Source organism: Convolutriloba macropyga, chromosome 8, assembly GCF_964194025.1.
Source record: "Convolutriloba macropyga chromosome 8, txConMacr16.3, whole genome shotgun sequence".
Classification (NCBI taxonomy): domain Eukaryota; kingdom Metazoa; phylum Xenacoelomorpha; order Acoela; family Convolutidae; genus Convolutriloba; species Convolutriloba macropyga.
This window is the reverse complement of record NC_134475.1, coordinates 17,940,015-17,960,845: the sequence shown is the minus strand read 5'-3', so window position 1 is coordinate 17,960,845 and position 20,831 is coordinate 17,940,015. Positions and strand designations below refer to the sequence as shown.

At 33.7% G+C, this 20,831-nt stretch overlaps 1 protein-coding gene across 6 annotated transcripts in view; it reads left to right on the top strand.

Annotated features, from left to right (window-relative positions):
- LOC142344540 (1-phosphatidylinositol 4,5-bisphosphate phosphodiesterase beta-4-like) overlaps positions 1–20,831 on the top strand; it is a 129,710-nt gene that overhangs the window by 100,323 nt on the left and 8,556 nt on the right. For all 6 annotated transcript variants that reach the window (XM_075396298.1, XM_075396297.1, XM_075396296.1 and 3 more), the window contains 4 exons: positions 12,828–12,972; positions 14,262–14,541; positions 19,303–19,459; positions 20,000–20,086. In XM_075396298.1, the coding sequence (XP_075252413.1) occupies positions 12,828–12,972; positions 14,262–14,541; positions 19,303–19,459; positions 20,000–20,086 (669 nt within the window). The remainder of the gene's footprint in view (positions 1–12,827; positions 12,973–14,261; positions 14,542–19,302; positions 19,460–19,999; positions 20,087–20,831) is intronic.

Sequence of the window (20,831 nt, the reverse complement as noted above, 5' to 3'; positions counted from 1 at the left end):
GTTACAAATTTGTTGGTCTTTATGATCCAATGAAACTATTTAAATTTTGGAAAAGAGATACTGGATAGCCTCTGGAGACAATGAAATGGTTCTGAAGATATTAATATGATGAATTTTTAGCAAGATTTTGCTAAGATTTGAAATTGTTTTGAATTTTTTGAAATTTTTCTGTCATTTTCTGAGTTTAACAATCCTTACTTGCCCACAAAACATTTTTAAGTCTTGCAAATAGTTTACATAGCAGAGCTCAAGAGAGCAAAAACTTATTGTGCCTTTTTTATTCCGCAAAATTTAGAAACCTTCTTTAAATTTTGCACTTGTCTTTTTTGAAGCCTTTGTCATATTTCTCGTTTATGTACGTGGACATGAAATCTTTTTCATGTGAGTATCTTAATGAGTATATTGAATTGTATCATATTTGGCCTTGATGGTAAAAGGTTTCAAAAGTTTCAGAAAAAAACTATTTTGTTTAGTTTGTTCGATTATTTTAGTTTCTCAATTTTTGCTATTGTCTTTTTGGCTGGGATTGTTAAATTGATCTGCTGGTCAGTTAGAATACTTGTAAGTTTTTTATGCAATTCTTTGGATTTTATTTGAGGACTGGTCCTGCTATGTTTTTTTAATTCGCCGTCTCCATTGATGATTCTTATGGCCTGACTTCTTGGGATTGACTTTTTCAATGACTTCACTGACTTCTACTGCTTTGCAGTTAAAATTTGTGTTCGTGACGTCATTTCTGGTTTAATGCCAATTGCTGGACTTACCTCACTAAAAAAATGACTTCTGAACTCACCAATGGAACTTTAAATTTTATGAACATTTTCTAGTTAATAGTGTGCATCCAATATGCCCTAACTCTTGATTAATAGTCTTGAGTTTTTGATTTCGAATACCAATTTTGAAAAAGTTTTTTTAGGGCTTCTTCTTTATAGACCGTATATGTCAAACAAATTGACAGTCCGAATCTAACCCAAAACGTCTAGTGGTCTATTAAAGTCTGGTGGTCGATCTGTCTATCTTATTTCCGTAGTTGTTTTAATTCATGGAAGATCACAAGGGTCTATCGCGGCTTTTTTCCTGCAATCTTTTGGCTATATTCTTGACTAGATGTCAAAACAAGTACGGCATGGAGCATCTCTGAACAAAATATTTCTAAATACAGTGTTCCAAAAAAGAAACAGGAAAATTGGTATCTTTTTTTCATATCTTGAAATGTTACTATGGAAAATATTATCATCGTTTGTTCGTCCTTTTTAGAAGTGCCGGATTTGAAGTGAGCTTTCCTCCTTAGCGCTAAATTTTGCGCTGTGTATCGTGACGTTGTTTATTTTACTTTTAGCTCATAGCCAGTGTCCTGTCTTTGCATTGATGTCGCGGATTTTTTTGCGAACTTCAAATGCCTGGTCTTTTTTCAATGCCTGGTCTGTAGGAGTTAGGGAATCCTAACTTAATATTTAAGTACGCATTTCCCTTTAAAACAATAGGTATATATATGTATATATATTTACTGTAATGGAAGCATATAGACAAATCAACTGTAATACAGTCAATCAACAAAGCTTTTGAAGCTAAAACGTGGTTACATAAAAATCATGACTGCTACATTTCCGATTTGATTTTGAACGATTTGACTTTTTGTTACATGACTATACTTGATACCATGACCTCTAAATGCTACTGTATCCTGCTTAAATTCAACAAAGCTTTTGAAGCTAAAACGTGGTTACATAAAAATCATGTTTTCTACCTTACTGATTTCATTTTGAACGATTTGACGTTTTTGTTACATGACTATACTTGATACCATGACCTCTAAATGCTACTGTATCCTAGAGGTCTTTTAATTTCAATGCTATTCTGCGTGAATAAATTAAATAAACAGATATCGAAATTTTTGATTGTTTATTAGCCGCCCTCATCTCAGCCGGTTATTATAGCGCTCCTAATTTTTTTTTTACTTCGTCGAACTTTTTTTCGCTTTACCCATTTTGCCTCTTTTTCGACTTATTTGTAATACCCGTCTAAAATTGACTTTTGTAAAAGTTCATAAAGGATTCTTGCATGAAAAAATTGTTTTTTTTTCTGTTTTAAGAGCTATATCTTTTGGTACTCGAAACAAACACGCAAATTTATACTAATTTTTACAATTTGTTTGTTTTTTTTTGTAATTTTTTGAGTTTTTTCAGCCCTCTGTGTCAAGGAATGTCCGCCAGGTTTTGGTAATAGGTTACTGCGTAGTTTCTAGTGGTAATGTAATGGTTTTCAACATTTTAACATCACGAATTTAAGCAATTTTTAGAAAAACTTGCAATTTTTTTTCACATTTTTTAAAATATTTATTTTAATTATCTAATGTTTTCCAGCTTCAGGGACGAGTTAACCTCCTATTGGGTTTGATAATATGTTACTGAGTAATTTTTATTGGCCATGGAATGGCCTTCAACATTCTAATATTACAAATTAAGCGATTTACTGATAAAACCTGCAATTTCAAGTTTTTATTTGAAATTTGTCATTTTTTCAAGTTTTCTCCAATCTAAAAGGCCAAGGAACCTGCTCTAGGGTTTGATAATAAGTTACAACATAGTTTTTAGTGACAAGGATATAGTTTTCAAATTTTTACTATCTTCAATTTCAGCAGTTTTTTTTAAAAAAAAACTTGATATTTTTTCAAGATTTTTCTTGTAAATTTTTTCAGCAGCGAGTTTTTCCGACACCAAGGGTACAGGAACCTCCTCTAGGATTTAATAATAAGTTACTGCATAGCTGCTAGAGGAAATGGATTGGTTATCAATGTTTCAATAACTCGAGTTTTAGCTTTTTTTTAATAAAATTTAACTTTCAATTTTTGTGAAAACTGTTATCGTGTTTCAAATTTATTGGTCTTTATGATCCAATGAAACTATTTAAACTTTGAGAGATACTGGATAGCCTCTGGAGACAATGTAATGGTTCTGAAGATATTAATATGATGAATTTTTAGCAAGATTTTGCTAAGATTTGAAATTGTTTTGAATTTTTTGAAATTTTTCGGTCATTTTTTGAGTTTAACAATCCTTACTTGCCCACAAAACTTTTTTAAGTATTGCAAATAGTTTACATAGCAGAACTCAAGAGACCAAAAACTTATTGTGCCTTTTTTAGTTCCGCAAAATTTAGAAACCATCTTTAAATTTTGCACTTGTCTTTTTTGAAGCCTTTGTCATATTTCTCGTGTATGTACGTGGACATTAAATCTTTTTCATGTGAGTATCTTAATGAGTATATTGAATTGTATCAGATTTGGCCTTCATGGTAAAAGGTTTCAAAAGTTTCAGAAAAAAATTTTTTTTGTTTAGTTTGTTCGATTATTTTAGTTTCTCAATTTTTGAGATTGTCTTTTTGGTTGGGATTGTTAAATTGATCTGCTGGTCAGTTAGAATACTTCTAAGTTTTTTTTTCAATTCTTTGGATTTTATTTCAGGACTGGTCCTGCTATGTTTTTTTAATTTGCCGTCTCCATTGATGATTCTTACGGCCTGACTTCTTGGAATTCACTTTTTCAATGACTTCACTGACTTCTACTGCTTTGCAGTTAAAATTTGTGTTCGTGACGTCATTTCTGGTTTAATGCCAATTGCGTGACTTACCTCACTAAAAAAATGACTTCTGAACTCACCAATGGAACTTTAAATTTTATGAACATTTTCTAGTTAATAGTGTGCATCCAATATGCCCTAACTCTTGATTAATAGTCTTGAGTTTTTGATTTCGAATACCAATTTTGAAAATGTTTTTTAGCGCTTCTTCTTTATAGACCGTATATGTCAAACAAATTGACAGTCCAAATGTAACCCAAAACGTCTAGTGGTCTATTAAAGTCTGGTGGTCGATCTGTCTATCTTATTTCCGTAGTTGTTTTAATTCATGGAAGGTCACAAGGGTCTATCGCGGCTTTTTTCCGGCAATCTTTTGGCTATATTCTTGACTAGATGTCAAAACAAGTACGGCATGGAGCATCTCTGAACAAAATATTTCTAAATACAGTGGTCTAAAAAAGAAACAGGAAAATTGGTATCTTTTTTTCATATCTTGAAATGTTACTATGGAAAATATTATCATCGTTTGTTCGTCCATTTTAGAAGTGCCGGATTTGAAGTGAGCTTTCCTCCTTAGCACTAAATTTTGCGCTGTGTATCTTGACGTTGTTTATTTTTTAGCTCATAGCCAGTGTCCTGTCTTTGCATTGATGTCGTGGATTTTTTTTTGCGAACTTCAAATGCATGGTCTTTTTTCAATGCCTAGTCTGTAGGAGTTAGGGAATCCTAACTGAATATTTAAATACGCATTTCCCTTTAAAACAATAGGTGTATATATATATATACATATATATATAAATATATATATATATATATATATATATAATATATATAATATATATATATATATATATATATATATATATATATATATATATATATATATATATTACTGTAATGTAAGCATATAGACAAATCAACTGTAATACAGTCAATCAACAAAGCTTTTGAAGCTAAAACGTGGTTACATAAAAATCATGACTGCTACATTTCCGATTTCATTTTGAACGATTTGACTTTTTGTTACATGACTATACTTGATACCATGACCTCTAAATGATACTGTATCCTACAGGTCTTATTTCAATGCTATATTGCGTGAATAAATGAAATAAACAGATATCCGCTGGCAATAATATTCAATCTCGAAATTTTTGATTGTTTAATAGCCGCCCTCATCTCAGCCGGTTATTATAGCGCTCCTATTTTTTTTTTTACTTCGTCGAACTTTTTTTCGCTTTACCCATTTTGCCGCTTTTTCGACATTTTGCGTGAAATCTTTTTGAGTTCTCTAGACTAGTTTCACTCCTCTGTCACGGTCATTCTGTTCAAAGTCCTTTTAAACAGCAGCTGCGCAGCTCGCTTCATTCAAAGTGAAGAGAGTCAGTATAAGAAAATCAAAATCGGAAGTAGAAACGGGATAAACCCATAAAGCCCATTTTTAGATGCCCGGTACTTGAACTTTGTTCTCATAAGTTTTAGTTACTATCTATAATGCTTATTGGTATTAATACTTGACCCTGTAGCCTCTCACTGAGAGACAGGAGTATGTTCAATTACGTAATGACATCAAAATAAACCGCACTTAAAAATGTTTTCCTACATATCCAAAACAGTCAGTTTTGAGTTCAATTTTGATAATTAATCACCATATTCGGTTTTATCCTAGCTGTTAGCTGACCGTAGCTATATTGCGGTGATCTTAGTTATTTTTGTTTCTATCGCACGCTCATTTTTCACGCAGTAAACCTAAAAAGAGCTATTTTTCTGATCTTTTCATGCAGCCCTTTTACTGCTTTTACACGCATGGCGTCATTTCTACATTTCAATGGCAGTCATTTTAAAGTCGAATAAGGATGCTCAGTAATGTGCGTTCACACATAAAGTTCCGACCCCGCTCATCTGCATTTTTCACTTAGTTGTCTACAAAATGAGGGGAGAGTTAAAGAAAACTTACTATATCGTTCAACAAACCACTAAATGTATTAAACAATATACCTGAGAGGGCCGATGAGACCTGTCATTAATGCGACTACCAGAAAAGACGGTGAAAAAAATCCAATAATCACAAAAATTAATTGCGACCAAAATTTGTTGTCCATTCTTTTAGAACCATTAATTACCAAATCAGAATGGCATCAGATAAAAACTATACTAAAGAAAAAAACTGTACTTCATTATAAAAAAAATATGGGATTCTTACTCAATGCGACTTGATAACACGTCGACAACAAAAGAAAAAAGGGCGACTTTTAAGAAAATAAAACGTTGCCTTTTGAAAAAAATTAATGTCAATCTAATTAAAATCATTGTATCAACTGAAATCACCGAATGATTGATTTACTAAGCTCTTCACTGAAAAAATTAAAATTTGGTAGTTGATTTTTTGTCAAATTTCATCGGAACCCCCTCCCCCCATTATTGTGATTCTATAGAAGAAGACAAAAATCTAAAAAATGGGCAAATATGCAAGAATCACAATTATTTTATGTAGGAATATATCAACTTTTATTACCGAGAACAAAGACCATTTGAGGGAAAAAACAGCTGTGAGGAGCCAATTCTAGTTAACTAAGTAATGCATGTGACTTGATCTCTCTAAAGAGAAACTAAGTGACAAATTAACAGATATAAGATTTGCAAAGCTCAAAAATCCTTTGTCTTTTTTAAAAAATAAATGTTTTCGAAATTCATAACAAACATATGCTTTCAGCTTAAAGAATACAGTTAATCTTGCATCGTCTTAGAAAACTAATTGCGCCTCTTATTATTGAGACTAAGTGACAAGACTGCAAAATAACAATAATTACTAGCAGAACTAATTTCACAAACAACTTTAAAAAAAACCACATTGTTGAAGCCAAAAAGATAATAAGATATTAACCGGGGGAAATTAAGTCTTAAATTGCGTCTCCATTGAACATCATAAAATGTTTTAGTAAACGGACTATCTCAAAATTACAACAGAAAGAACCGCAAACATTGAAAAGTATCTAAATCTCGAAAAATTCTGAAAAAAAAACAGCCCTAAAGACATCAGTCGAAACGTTTAGTGAACAGAGGAATTATAGTATGGTCCAATAAAAAATTAACGGATTCTCTCAAAAATCAGGCTGCGTTTCAAAAATGATATGAAACACGAAAAAGTGACGAATACCAGAAAAACGGAAAAGTTGACGAAGTTTTACTTTTTAGACTTTTACTTTTTTTGAAGAAAAATAACTTAATGGTCAATAAAACCATTAGCTATATGCCGATATTAGCTGTTGAGTTCATTTTTGTATGTATAGTTGGCCGTTGGGACCTTTTATTACCAAATATATGGCGTACAACAACAAAAAAATAAGAAATACTGGACAAAAATAAGAAAAACTACCAATTTCTGCGAGGAAAATGTTGCAGAATAATCATAAGTTATAAAATCAATAATAATTTTGAATTGCGTATTTTGAGCGTTTTATGATAATATTTTTCGGTAATATGACAATTAACCACAGAAAAGAACAGCTTAAATGGGCAATTGTGCACAAAATTTTCTTTATATGAAGACTCGTTAGACCAGAACCAATAAGCCGTTATTTTAGATAAACGGCCACGACGATTGTTTGTGTCTTAAATGAAAGAAAATTTGACCTGTATTTACTGAGATTAAGCAAAAAGTTGACAGAAATGAGATTGTTAAAAAAATTATTAACATCAAGAAAACACTTGAAATTTTCTTAAAACAATTATATTCAATGTCATAGACATTAGATAACAGCCTAATTCATTGTGTAAGTTCACTTACACCTCCTGAAGCAGTCATTTGTCTTTGATCAGTTGGAGTTAAAAAGCAGACTGCTAAAAGAATCAAAATTGAAGGCAAAACAAAAGAATTCAGTTAAAGTTTACTAAAACTCTTCGTCAAAGCCATAATAACCGTTAGATTTTCTCTGAAAGCAAACTATATCTACTTTTGGACTAATTCACGTAATGTAGCGGCGTCACTAATTGAACGGTGAATTAAAAATTTTGTCAATAATTAACGTTAAAAAACACCGAAGGCAAAACGTTTTGAAAAAATAGGCACCGCGCAAATAAAAAATTTCTTGTAAGATTACACCGTGAGATCAATTCTGTCCCTGATTTTTCTGCGCAACCAATAAACATTCCAATTGCTCCAATTGCTTGTGAATTTGATCACTTGTTAAATTAAATTTTTCAATAAAAAAAACAATGATGCATTTTGTATAATTATTGAGTTAATATTGCAAACGGCAAAATTTTAATTCTAGAAGATTTTTATAGGGCACCGAAAGTCAACTAGCTCTCTTTCAGAGTTTAGGGAGATTGTGTTTGATATTTTTAGTTTTCTACTCTCAAATTTAGTCAAAATGGACCAGAAAAAGCCAATTTTGTGCTAATTTTGATTAAAAAAATTTCGAATTTTGAAAATTTTGTCAAAAACGAAATAAAATTTAGCCGAAATAAACTTCAATCCAACAATTCAGCAACGCTCTTTTATCATTAATGAAAACAATAACCTTTGTTCATTGAAAATTTCACCATATTTTTAATGATATTAGCAAATTTCAGACAAATTTTACCGAAACTTAGCAAAAATGTGAATAAAGTTCAATAAGCAATTTTTTATTTAAAAATCAAATATTTTCAATAGTCAAAACAACTATTACTTTTCGAGCAATCAACCAGATAAATTATTTTGGAGCTAATTAGGAAGCCAATTGGACCTATCACTAGTGAGCTTTGATTTGAAAAGTTCTTATTTAATTAATGTAAAAAAGAGCTAATTTTTTAATAAAAAAGACCGACTGATTACAATCAGAATTATTTTTGGATTGTAACAGTCTAAGATTGGTCCAAAACTAGCCCTGCTAATGCTATTTGTCCTTTAAGAACACTTAATTTTTCTAATGTCATAGATATAGATATTTTGTTGGTTAAAAAATCAAAAATAAATGCTGCGTTAGCCACTTTTGAGTCTACAAATATTGTGTTGGTGGTGTTTGGGTGTGCACTTCCTGCAAATTTAATCAAAGTAAACGAAAGAAATATATTTCGTGCGGTTTTTGATGAAAACGTCTGAATTTTGTAAAATTTTTAGCCAGATTTTTTGACAAAAAATTCAACAAAAATAGCCGACGATTTTTGTCTTTAAAATTGTTGTCTTTAAATCGACAACAAATTGAACAACATTGAGCAAAATTGATGAAATTTTTGTCAAAAATTTTAAAAAATGTGAACAAAATCGACGGAATTCACTCTGTTTTCTCAAAACTTTAAACATCGATATCTCCCTGTAAAAAACGAAGTTCGAAAAAATCTTCTTAATTCCAATTTCTAGGATATAGGTGCTTACTAATGATACCACTCACAACGCTCTACGGTTAATATATCGATCGGCCAAAATTGTCTTAACAAAAAAACCGAGAGTATATAGTTCCTCCCTCCCCACTAAAGTGGTAGTCGGAACAATAAGGCGATAAGTTTTTTATGAATGGCTTTCTGAAGCAATCTCTAAATTTTTTTAACGCTAATATTAAAGGTCAGTTAAGGTTACTCTAATCCTTAAGATCAATAAAGGACTCCGATATAATGAGTGAAAGATACAGCACGGCAACCGAATTAAAATAAACCATTTGAATTCTTCAGTAAACAAGGAAGCTCGGTAATGTGCGATCGCACATAAGGTTGCGACCCCGCTCATCCACAATTTCGGCATAATTGTCAACCAAATCAGGAACAGCTATTATAACTGTTTAGCGCGGGGAAAAAATACTGAGCAGTTTTGATTCGTTTTTTATTTCTTTTTTAAGCGCTAGACGGCTAGGGAAAAGTTTTAGTAGGCAAAATCAGTTTGCAGAGACTTCAGTTTGCTAAACGATTCAGTTTAGTAATCATTTGGCCAACATAATTAATTAGCCACATAAACACTGTGCGAAAATTAATATCAGCCAAGTCAAGTGTGAGTCAAATAAACCAAATGTGGAAATGAGTTATGAACATTTCTACTGCCAAAACGGTAATTGTGGCTTTAAAAATGAAAATTTTAAGTTAAGAACATAAAGAGGTAGACGAAACAAGGAGGCTCGGTAATGTGCGATCGGACATAAGGTTCTGACCCCGCTCATCCACAATTTTGGCATAATCGTCTACAAATGAGGAACAGGTAGAAAAACCCGAAAATTCAAGTATTTTTCAAAAAAATTGGTGTATGAACACAAAGATAGCCTCCAAAGCAATTAACTCAGTGGAATAAAAAATGATGCATTAGATTGATGAGATTTGCCAATATTAAGAAAGCGAGTCAAGACGAACAGCAAACTCAAAAACCAACTACAAACATTAATTACATCAAAAACTTTGTCCGTTTTAAAAAACAAAACTTAACAAAGTCAAAATAGCGTCAGATCAAACAGAAATTTAGCAAATTGACTCGAAATTCAACAGAAAAGATGTGGGACAAGTCCAAATAAGGCTTGGTAATAATTAACAATTTTGATAATTAACAATTACGTAACATAAACAATTAAGTTGAAAAATTCGCTTATTTAAAAAAAATCAATTAATTTTAAAGTCATGAAAACCATTATAAATCAGCTAAAATATCCCTTTGGTTTACAAAAAGCAATGCTTCTATAGAAGGGAATTAAGAACCGTCGGTATTTCCTTTTTAATGCGGTTAAAAAAGAACAACAAATAAACAACAAACAAAAAATCAATTGAAACTTACCAGAAAACACTTTCGAAGCCTTAAAACCATACTTTAGCCCTTCTTCGAACACCGATAATGTTTTCTGAGACCCCTCATTAATGAAACTAGGTAACGAGAAGGCACAAAAGAAAAAAAATCAAAATTAAGTCATACTTCCGAAGACATGAAGGACATTATTTCCGAAGACATGAAGGCCATTAATTACAAAATGAAATAATTAATTAGGTTGGTTTATTTTTCCAAAGGAAGTCCTTGAGACCTATAGTTATCCAGAATATGTCTTACGTCTTCAAAAAGGACGTCAAATTTGAAAAAAATCAAAAATTAATTTACTTTTTTTGAGATAAATGCGTGTCCAAGCCAGTAAGTTCATAACGAATTCTTTAAAAACGTAGAGTTTAAGACACCAATCCCTTTGAAACCTTCCCTTGGCGACATTAATGTCATATTTCGCCTGTAATTAACGAGACTAAGCAACAAACAGTCAATAAAAGGAACAAAAATGCGAAGTTAAAAAGTGTTTTTTTTGGAAAACAATTGTTTTTAGAGCCATGAAAGCCGTCAGTTATCTACTAATATCATAATATCGGCCCATCTATTCTTCACTGAAAAGCCAATGCAACCGGGTCATTGTACAGGAGATTTCATACGACTAAAAAGACAAAGTAAAAACGACAGTTAAAGACAAAATTTAAAAAACTCATTTAAATTCTTCGAGAAAGTAGTGTCGAAGCCGTACAAGACCATAATCTGTATCTTTAAAGACTTTAATTTTAATAATATCAATTTTTTCTTATTTTGACGCCAATAATGTGATATATGAACTGTCAATTACGTGAGAATGTGACAAATCTAGAAAACATGAAAAATGGGCGAATACCTAAAAAAATGTGAAATCTATAGTATCAAAGCCGGAAAACCATAACTTAAGGCGTAAATTTGCAATAAAGATTGAATTTGAAATCAGTTGAAAGGAGAATAATTCTTTCATTGCTGACACTAAGGTAAAAATTGACCAAAGATTACACCCGAATTTTTTTTGGATTGTAACAGTCCAAGATTGTTCCAAAACTAGCCCTGCTAATGCTGTTTGTCCGTTAAGAACACTTAATGTTTCTAATGTCATAGATATAGATATTTTATTGGTTAAAAATCAAAAATAAATGCTGTGTTTTTGATAATCAACGAATAAAGATAGCAAAAAACGGCAAAGTTTAAATTACAGCACTCGCAACGGAAGTTGATGTAGAAATAGCCGCTTTTGTCTACAAATATTGTGTTAGTGGTGTTTGGGTGTGCAAATTTTATCAAAGTAAGCGAAAGAAACATATTTCGTGCGGTTTTTGATGAAAAAGTCTGAATTTTTCAAAATATTTAGCCAGATTTTTTGACAAAAAAATTCAACAAAATTTCATAGCCGACGATTTTTTGTCTTGAAAAATAAAATCAACAACACTTTCTTGAAAAATTTTTAACAACATTTAGCAAAATTGGCGAAATTTTTGTCCAAAATTCCAAAAAATGTGAATAAAATCAACGGAATTCACTCTTTTTTGTCAAAATGTAAATCTCGATAACTCCCTGTATCTGTATATTAATTGTAACAGGTAGCCATATCCCTAGTCAAGACCGGATGGTTATCTTGAAGGAATCTGGCAGATTCTGGTAGAAAAATAGTTATCTGCCAAATTCTGCCAGAAAATGATAATCTGACAGAATCTGTCAGAACTTGGTGTTATGTGACAGAATCTGTTAGACAAAGGAAAACAAGAGGAAAAAGGCATCAAAAAGTTAATCAAAGACCTCAGAAAAGAAGTCCTTCCTTCCATCTTTCTTTTTAAAACTTTTTTAACTTTTCTTTTTCTTAATTTTCTTGGGTTGAAGTTGGGTTGAAGATGAATCCTTGCTGCATTCAAACCCAATTAGCAATTATGCATGCTAATTTTCAAGTGCTTTTGTAACTCTTGTTCGCAACGTGAGTTGTTTTAAATAAAAAATCCTGCTTATTAGGGAAAATTAAATCATGCGACTAAATTGAACCGTTTGATCAATTAATTCCAAAAAATGTGAATAAAATCAACGGAATTCACTCTATTTTGTCAAAATGTAAATCTCGATAACTCCCTGTAAAAAACAAAAATCAAAAAAATCTTTTTAATTCCAAATTCTACGCTGGACAAGCTTTCTAATGACACCAGGCTCAATTACCTACGATGAATATATCGATCGGCCAAAATTGTCTGAACAAAAAAACCCATTTGAGTATATAGTTCCTCCCCCCCCCCCCCCCCTCAAGAGGGGTCGGAACAAAAATTATGAACTCTATCAAAAAATAATTAATAGGTAGTTTTTTAAATGGTATTGTATGATGCACCGGCAACTCCGTCTATTCATTTCTGTATCTGTTGCGTTCTTTAGCACGCGAGTCTATTTCGGCAATCTGTTGTATGTTTTTGATAATGTCAATGATTGAAATTTCAATGACTATTTAATTATTGACTCTTAACTAGCACCAGCTTGCTTTTTGATTGTAGAGTGGCGCGGCTAAGACGTTGAAGATGCTGGGTTCTGCCCGCTTCAGTTTCCGAAAGAACAAATCAACGAGTGATTCCAATGGAGGAGGAGACAACAATAACAGCAGTAGTGTCAACGGCTCCAAAGTTCACCTACTCGCAAAAGGTGCGAATGTCCTATTTGTACCAATAATGGTTTCTGTTGTTATAGCTACGTAAGTCTGTGTGTGGCGGGGTATCTATCGAACTTCGGTTTGTCGTTCTACAACCTCCCTAGTCGAGAATGGATGGTTATCTTGTAGGAATCTGGTAGATTCCTACAAGACGATGCATCTTCTGCCAGGTTCCTACAAGATAACCACTTTCTTTGAGATTCCTACAATATAACCATTTTCTTTCAGATTCCTACAAAATAACCATTTTCTTTCAGATTCCTACAAGATAACCATTTTCTTTGAAATTCCTACAAAATAACCATTTTCTTTCAGATTCGTGCAAGATAACCATTTTTTCTGTCAGATTCGTACATGATAGCCAATTTTTTCTGCCCGATTCTTACGAGATAACCAATTTTTTTCAAGTATTTCCTACAGCAAAAAATGCACGCGCAAACCCTCCTAGGTTCCTAAGGAGCTCGTAAAACATTCATAAACGTCGCAATATTTGAATGTACACATATTTTGGGCGTCGACAAAAGAAAACAAGAGGAAAAAGGCATCAAAAAGTTAATCAAAGACCTCAGAAAAGAAGTCCTTCCTTCCATCTTTCTTTTTAAAACTTTTTTAACTTTTCTTTTTCTTAATTTTCTTGGGTTGAAGTTGGGTTGAAGATGAATCCTTGCTGCATTCAAACCCAATTAGCAATTATGCAAGCTAATTTTCAAGTGCTTTTGTAACTCTTGTTCGCAACGTGAGTTGTTTTAAATAAAAAATCCTGGTTATTAGGGAAAATTAAATCATGCGACTAAATTGAACCGTTTGATCAATTAATTCCACAAAAAAGCTACGGTAAAAATTTTCCTCTACAAGTATTTTGCTTTAATCATGAAAAAATGACGTTAGATCAAATGTATGCAAAAAATGCTGAATTTTGATCCATTTCACACTTTGAGAGACGTTTGTAAGTTAACATTTTGTTTAAACGGTACTATGAAACGTTTTTGCAAGATACAACCGTCCCCATTTTCTCTCTGATGGCTCGTTAATCTAACAGATTCTGTCACATAACACCAAGTTCTGACAGATTCTGTCAGATTATCATTTTCTGGCAGAATTTGGCAGATAACTATTTTTCTACCAGAATCTGCCAGATTCCTTCAAGATAACCATCCGGTCTTGACTAGGGATATGGCTACCTGTTACAATTAATATACAGATACTAAGGTCCAAAAATGTCAATATTGTAACCGGCCATCTTCTACCCGTTGAGAAAGTTTCTAGATTTCTTCTTTTGCAGGAAAGTCGCCCTCCTTCGACGCAACTTTGAGTGAAGACTCGAACAAAGGCGATAATAACTTATTATCCGCTAAGCGAACATTAGAAGGACCTCACGGACCCAGTAAGCTATCGAAAGATGATTCTTCGCACCCTTCTCTGCCCCCGTTGGATACCCAGCTGCAATACAACAGGATAGAGCTGCAGTTAACTCACAGGAGGGCTGAGGGTGCTCTTATGCATGAACTTCTCTTGAAGTTACACGATACACAAAAAACAAACATGGAACAGAATTTCAAACAGTTAGTTGTCCGTGTTTAATTGCTCTCAAACGATTTTTCGCTTGACGGGTTTTTGTCTGGACCCATTTGAATTTTTGTCAAAAAAGGGATAAAGAGGTAGCGCCCAGAGGGCATTAAGTTCTCTCAGAGCCTTTGAGCTTGCTAGTCTCCAAGTATGCGATTGACAGAAACTTGTGGAGGCGTATACTCATTCTGTGAAGGGCGGTTTTCAGAGTTTGACCTCCTCCACTTCACCCCTCTCCCACATCACCCCCACTCCCCCCCCCCCCACAATCCCCCACCTCTGCACATCGTTCAGGCCATAAGGACGTGGCCCCGTGCAGACAAAGACCCCCCCCCCCCCCTACCGTTGCCCCCATCAATCCCCACGGAGCGGTGCCGCCCCCCCCCCCCCCCCCACGGAGCGGTGCTCACCTCACGCCCCTTCAATTAAGCTAACTTTAGCCTCACTAAACCGTAGTTAGCAACTGACGAAGCCAACCGCTCGCTGGTCGTTTAAGAGCAATTCGCCCGACGTTAGTCGGTTAGGCTTAGTTATGGGTTTTGGGTTGAAAAAAATGGACTAAATAGCGTTTTTGTTCCGTACCTCGAGCTAATTCACGCGGAAAATCTTACAAAGTCTATTCTATTCAGATACTCTTGCCGCTAAGCAATAAATTTTGCTGCGTTCGTGACGTAATTTTTGGATTCATCATTGTCCACTTGCCTGACTTGACAAAATGACTTCCGGACTTAGCAATTTAATTCAAATTACATTTATTAGAATTCTAAACGTCCGCAGGGCATTTGTATTACGGTTGCCTGCTTTTGATGATCATTTTCATTACCATTTCACGTTCATTTAATTTTTCGGATGCGTCGAGAACTTCAGAGGGTCTGCAGTTTCTTGTAAATAGACATCATCTGTCCAAACGACTATTATTTTAGGTGCTCTTTTTATGCAATTCAGTTCATTTCAACTGTCTTGGTGTCTCAATAGCTTGTATCAGCTACTCAAATGACTATTATTTAGGAGCTCTGTTTGCAAACAAAGGCTTTAGTTAATGTATTAGTCCGGCTGGTCTTTGTAAATTCGGTTTTTCGTACTACAAAAACATTTCGTCTTATCGTTTCTGTGTCCGACCACTTAATTTTTTGTCCTCAAAATGGGGATAAGAAGCCTGGAGGGCATTAAGTTCTCTTAGGGTCTTACAGTTCACTGGTCTCTAAATATGCGATTCACCGAAACTGTTTGAGACATAAATTCATATTGTGAAGGGCGGTTCTTAAATTTTGACCCCACTCCACTTCATTCGACCCGTTACCCCACAAGACCCCCCTTTCCACCTCAGTCCACCCGTAAAATCGAACGAGCTCCCAAAAATGCTCACTCAACCCCTTCAATTAAGCTAAACTGGCTTCCCTAACTCGCAGCTAGCTACTGACGAAGCCGACAGCTCGTCAGTCGTTTGAGAGTAATTCAACCAATATCTGCTCAAACGGCTATTGTTTAGAGTCTCTACTGCAAATCAATTCATTTCAACTGCATTGGTGTTTTAATAACTGCCGTCCTCTGCTCAAACGATATTATTTAGGAGCTCTGTTTTTATAGCTGTAAGCTGAGCAAAGCTATATTGCTGTGCTTTTGTTTTTACAAGAGTTTGAATTGTATTGGGGCGCTGCCTTTATTTAAAATCTGTTCACACATTTTCATGATTTTTGAAGTCAAATTGGTGAAGTGATTTTGGCGCGCCGAAATAGGAAATGGACCAAAATGCGAGTTGTTTTGCGGCGTAAAATTTTTTTGCTCTTATTTGAAGTAGAGTGAGAAAACGGTGTTTGAAGAAAAATTCGTTTTCTCGCTAGTGATTCGTTTTCTTGCTAGTGGTTTTTTCGTTCACATGCGGCAATTTCACCTTGATTTTTACTGTTTTTTTTTCAATTTGAGTCTGATTTTTTTTAGAAATGTCTCCCAATTCACTCATAGTCCGTATTAGGTCTAGTTTTTTTGTTTAGTCAATGAAAATTGTTCAAATTGTGCGTCAGGACTTGTCCTGCAATGTTTTTTTGTTTCTTCGTCTGACGCCCTTTCTTGTTTTACATTTGTTCTATTCTTTGGCTTGGTTTTTTCAGTGATTACGTGTGTTGATAAAGCAAAATCAATTGTATGATAAACGATGGCAAGGGCCAAATAAACAATTGGATAATACTTCTGATTTTAAAGCCGGAGACTCAAGTCTTTTGCACCCAAAAGTTCGCAATGATTTCTGTATTTTCACGGCACGCAAGTCTATTTCGCAGCTATTCCGTCAGTCTGCCGGCGTTTTTTTTTAATTCATTGAATTTTGATTACATTGGGGTGCTGTCAGCTTTAAAAACACGAAGAGTGGTTTTGGTGGCTTCTGTTATATAGCGGGTAAAAGTTGAACAAAAAGTGGAGTGATTTTCATATAGAGTTAATTTTTATTGAAAATTTTTTCAATAGTTTTTCGAAATTTTCTTGAATTTCACTCTTAGTCCTTTTGAGGTCATTTCTGTTTTTTTAAACTAAAGTTCTTTGAATTTTAGCCCACGAATTACTGTACTTCTTTTTAATTCGCTGTCTCAAATCTTCAATCTTGAGACTGTTTGCATACGTCATGAATAGCCAGAACACCAATTTTCAATTAATTTAACCATTCAGCAAGTGATTGCGTGCCTGACGTCAATCGTTGGGCTCTTTTCCATTAGCTCTTGTTCGATAGCTCGACAAGTTTTTTTTTCAAAAGATCGTACTTGAACTGCTTCACTCGGAGCAAATGGACTTCTGCTTTAGCTGATTAAAGCGTAAACATGGATGCAAAATTTAATTGAATTTTAATAGTATGCACAAAACACGGATTTGTTGAGAACTATTACAAATTGCTTTTTGAATTTTTGGGAAATCTGGATTAGAATTGATATTGGGAACATCTTCAACTTGCTGGCCAACTTAATCCTTGTAGAGGTAGTAATAAAAGATCTATCAATTTTGTGATCACCAGTGCGCAAGTAGAGCTCCATCTTCTAAATTGTATAAATTTTGACCGTTGAATAAAATTCGAGCTTTCTATGGGTATTTGCCTGTCACTAGGATTTTTATCGGTTTTGTCGCTCGCAATTATTCTTAATTTTTTTTGAGCTTCCGGTGTTGTTAATAGCCGCCATTAGCCTCTCAACGGCTGTTATTTAGGCACTCTTAACTTTTCGAAGAATTTGAATTGAATCAGGGCGCTGTCGTTTTTTAGTCTGTTCCCACATTTTCATGATTTTTGAAGTCAAATTGAAGTTACGATTTTGGCCACGCCAAAACAGAAGGTGAGCGAAAAAGCGATTGGTTTTGAGGCTTGAATATTTTTTGGTCCGATTTCAAATTAGAGTGAGAAAACGGCGTTTCAACAAAAACTCGCTGTCTCGATTGTGGTTTTTTGATCACATGCGACAAATGGACTTTTGCCATTTCAATAATTTGATCGGATTTGTTTCTAAGTTGTTTTCCCAATCCTTTTATTGTCCAATCTAGGTCTAGTATATTGTTTAGTCAAGAAAAATTTTCCGAAATTGTCTCATGACTTGTCCTGTTATTTTTTTTTTACAATCCAAGAATGGCATTGTATTAGGGCTTTCTTTTTACGACTGGAGGAGTATTGCTGGAACGATTTTTTTATCGTTAATTTTTTAATATATTCAAAACAGGATATGAAAGTCAATGCCGCACTTGAAAAGTAAAAGTTTAGGTTAAACGGTTGAACGAGGTGAAGAGCACTGAGAAGAGAGTGGCTTTCTCTTCATATCTGTGAAAAATTGTGGCTAAGCGAGCAAAATTATTTGATCCTGTGGGGATTTTTTTTGCAGTTTTGTGGTAAAGTTATTCAAATAAAGTAGTTTTCTAAACCATGTCAACAAATAAATGTACGTTTGGGGGAATTTTTGACCATTCAATCTATAGTTTTATAAGTTATCGTGATCTATTTCTGATTTTGCCGTTATATACGCTTTTTATTAGTTTCTGTACTATTAAACTATTAATAGTGCGTTTGGAAAAGTTTTTGACAGCAAATATTAAATTAACTTTGAGTTTGAATTTTAAGCTAACCTTAGCATTTTGCCTTGTTTTAAGTTTTTTTCAACAGATTTTGTATTCTTTCAATATTTTATGGCGCTTGTGAGTTTGTGGTTGGAATTAGTTGTTTTAGCGAATATTGTGGTATTTTGGTTTGATTCATAATTTTTTTTGTTTTTGTGTTGTAGAAAGTTGAGTAAATTTGAGCGAATGTTTGCCGATCTTTGTGTTTCTTATGTACTTTCGCTTTTCTTTCTGATTTTATGCGTCTTGCTGAATTTTTGCTTGTTAAGTTTTTAAGTAAGAGTCTTTCTAAGGCGTTGGTACTATGAAATAACTTTATAATGTTGCTCCGTTTCTCTGTCGCGCTTTTAGTGAATGTCTGATCTAGTAAAGATTTACTAAAATTTTTTCCGAGAGTAATGGTTGAGAAGTTGCATTTTAGCATTTTGCGGAAAAATTTTCTGACTTTTCCTTCGTCCTCTCGTTTCCGTTTCCTCGGTATTCTCTCTGTGAACACATTTTTTAAATATTGTTTTTTAATTCCTAATATTTTGTTGCATTTTACCTGTTTTGCTTTTAAATAACATCAAAATGAACTTTTGTTAATCTATAAAATGAGTACATCAGTACAATGACAATTTGAACATGAAATAGTAAAATTTCTTGTTACCGGTTTCTGTATGGGTGTTGTGTTTTAGGAGGTTAAAAGAGGTGTCACTGAATCAGACTAAGAACTCCATAGTGGCAACAAAGGCCATCCAGAAAGACAAATCCATCCTGGCTAAAGAGAAGAAACGACAGGTCAAAGAGGTCCGCGAGAACGTTGTCAAAAACTGCATCGTTGAACGGGAAAAGGTTAGAATCAAACTTAAGATCTATTTATTTTCCACGAACAAACTTTTTGTTTTTGTAATCATGCTTGTGGACAAACTAATGCCTTTTTTAAACTCTAAAGAATTGTCTTTATAGTCTGATAATAGGTGGTGCTAGCCATTGCAATTAATACACACTGTTATAATTGTTTTAAAATGTTAATTATGGGGGGGGGGGGGGGGGGCAGAGGGGTGACTTCTTAAGCTTCCATCATTAATTGATTGGTTAATACCACCCAAAATATTACGCGGAATAAAATTTTAGTTGTAGAGGGTGTCACCTCTTTAATTCTGTTGGCTCTGTAAAACGCTTAAATTGACTGAGATTTTCTCTGAACTTAGCAAAGATTAGAATGGTTTTCTCCCATCTTGTTTTGAACGTATCAAGCATTTTACCTAAATTACAATAAAAACAACATCACTGCGATCACAAAATGACATGTTTAATCACAAGTTTAAATGTACTCTGGATTGTATTTCTTTTGAAATGCTGTAATAGTTTATTTTTTCTTATTCATTTTAGCTAGACCAGGAGCACAGGAAAAAGATGAACCAGCTGAAGAAGAGACATGATGGAGAGTTATCCACCCTAGAGAAGGAGAGCAATTCGGTCAGTCAATCATCACAACTTACATTTCATTTTCTTTTGACAAATTGTTAACAGTTGACCTACACTTTAACTTTCAGTCTTGATCAAGCATATCGGTCATTGCCAAAATTTAGTCTCCAATGAAAGATTTGATTGAACCTGGGCTTCCACTTCTATGTGTGCGAACACTATTTGCCGGAAACCGATTATTAACAGTTGATTTTTGAGGGTAGTCTTTTACAATAACGAGCGTAGCCATTATTGCCCTTATCTAACTTGAAGAGGATTCATGGTAATGTTTCGTTTTTAGGACTCGAAGAGGGGTTATGGATTTCTATTTTTCTAATAACCGAATGACCAGAAAAAAGAAAGTTCATAATTTTTGAACAAATTATTGGATGTCAATTTCTCATCTCGTTTTCTTGCGTTTTTGGTACCGTTAAAATCATAAGTGTTTCATTCAATTCTTCAGACTGTAATTCAGGGCTTGTCATACTGTTTTTGTACAGTTTTCATACAGTTTTTGAGGGGAAAGCCCAGAGAGCATTAGGTTTCATTAGCTTCACTAAGCTGGTTTTAGTAACCGTTCAAGGACATAGTGTCCTGAAGTTGCTCGGAAGACCTAAATGCTATATGAGAAGGTCTTTTTGAAGTCTTTGAGCCCTAATTTGTTGAATGACTATTCTTCTGAGTTTCACAGATATCTGTACATTTGGGGGCCTTTTTGATCATCTGTAGCAATAATTAGATTTGAGATGCAATTTTA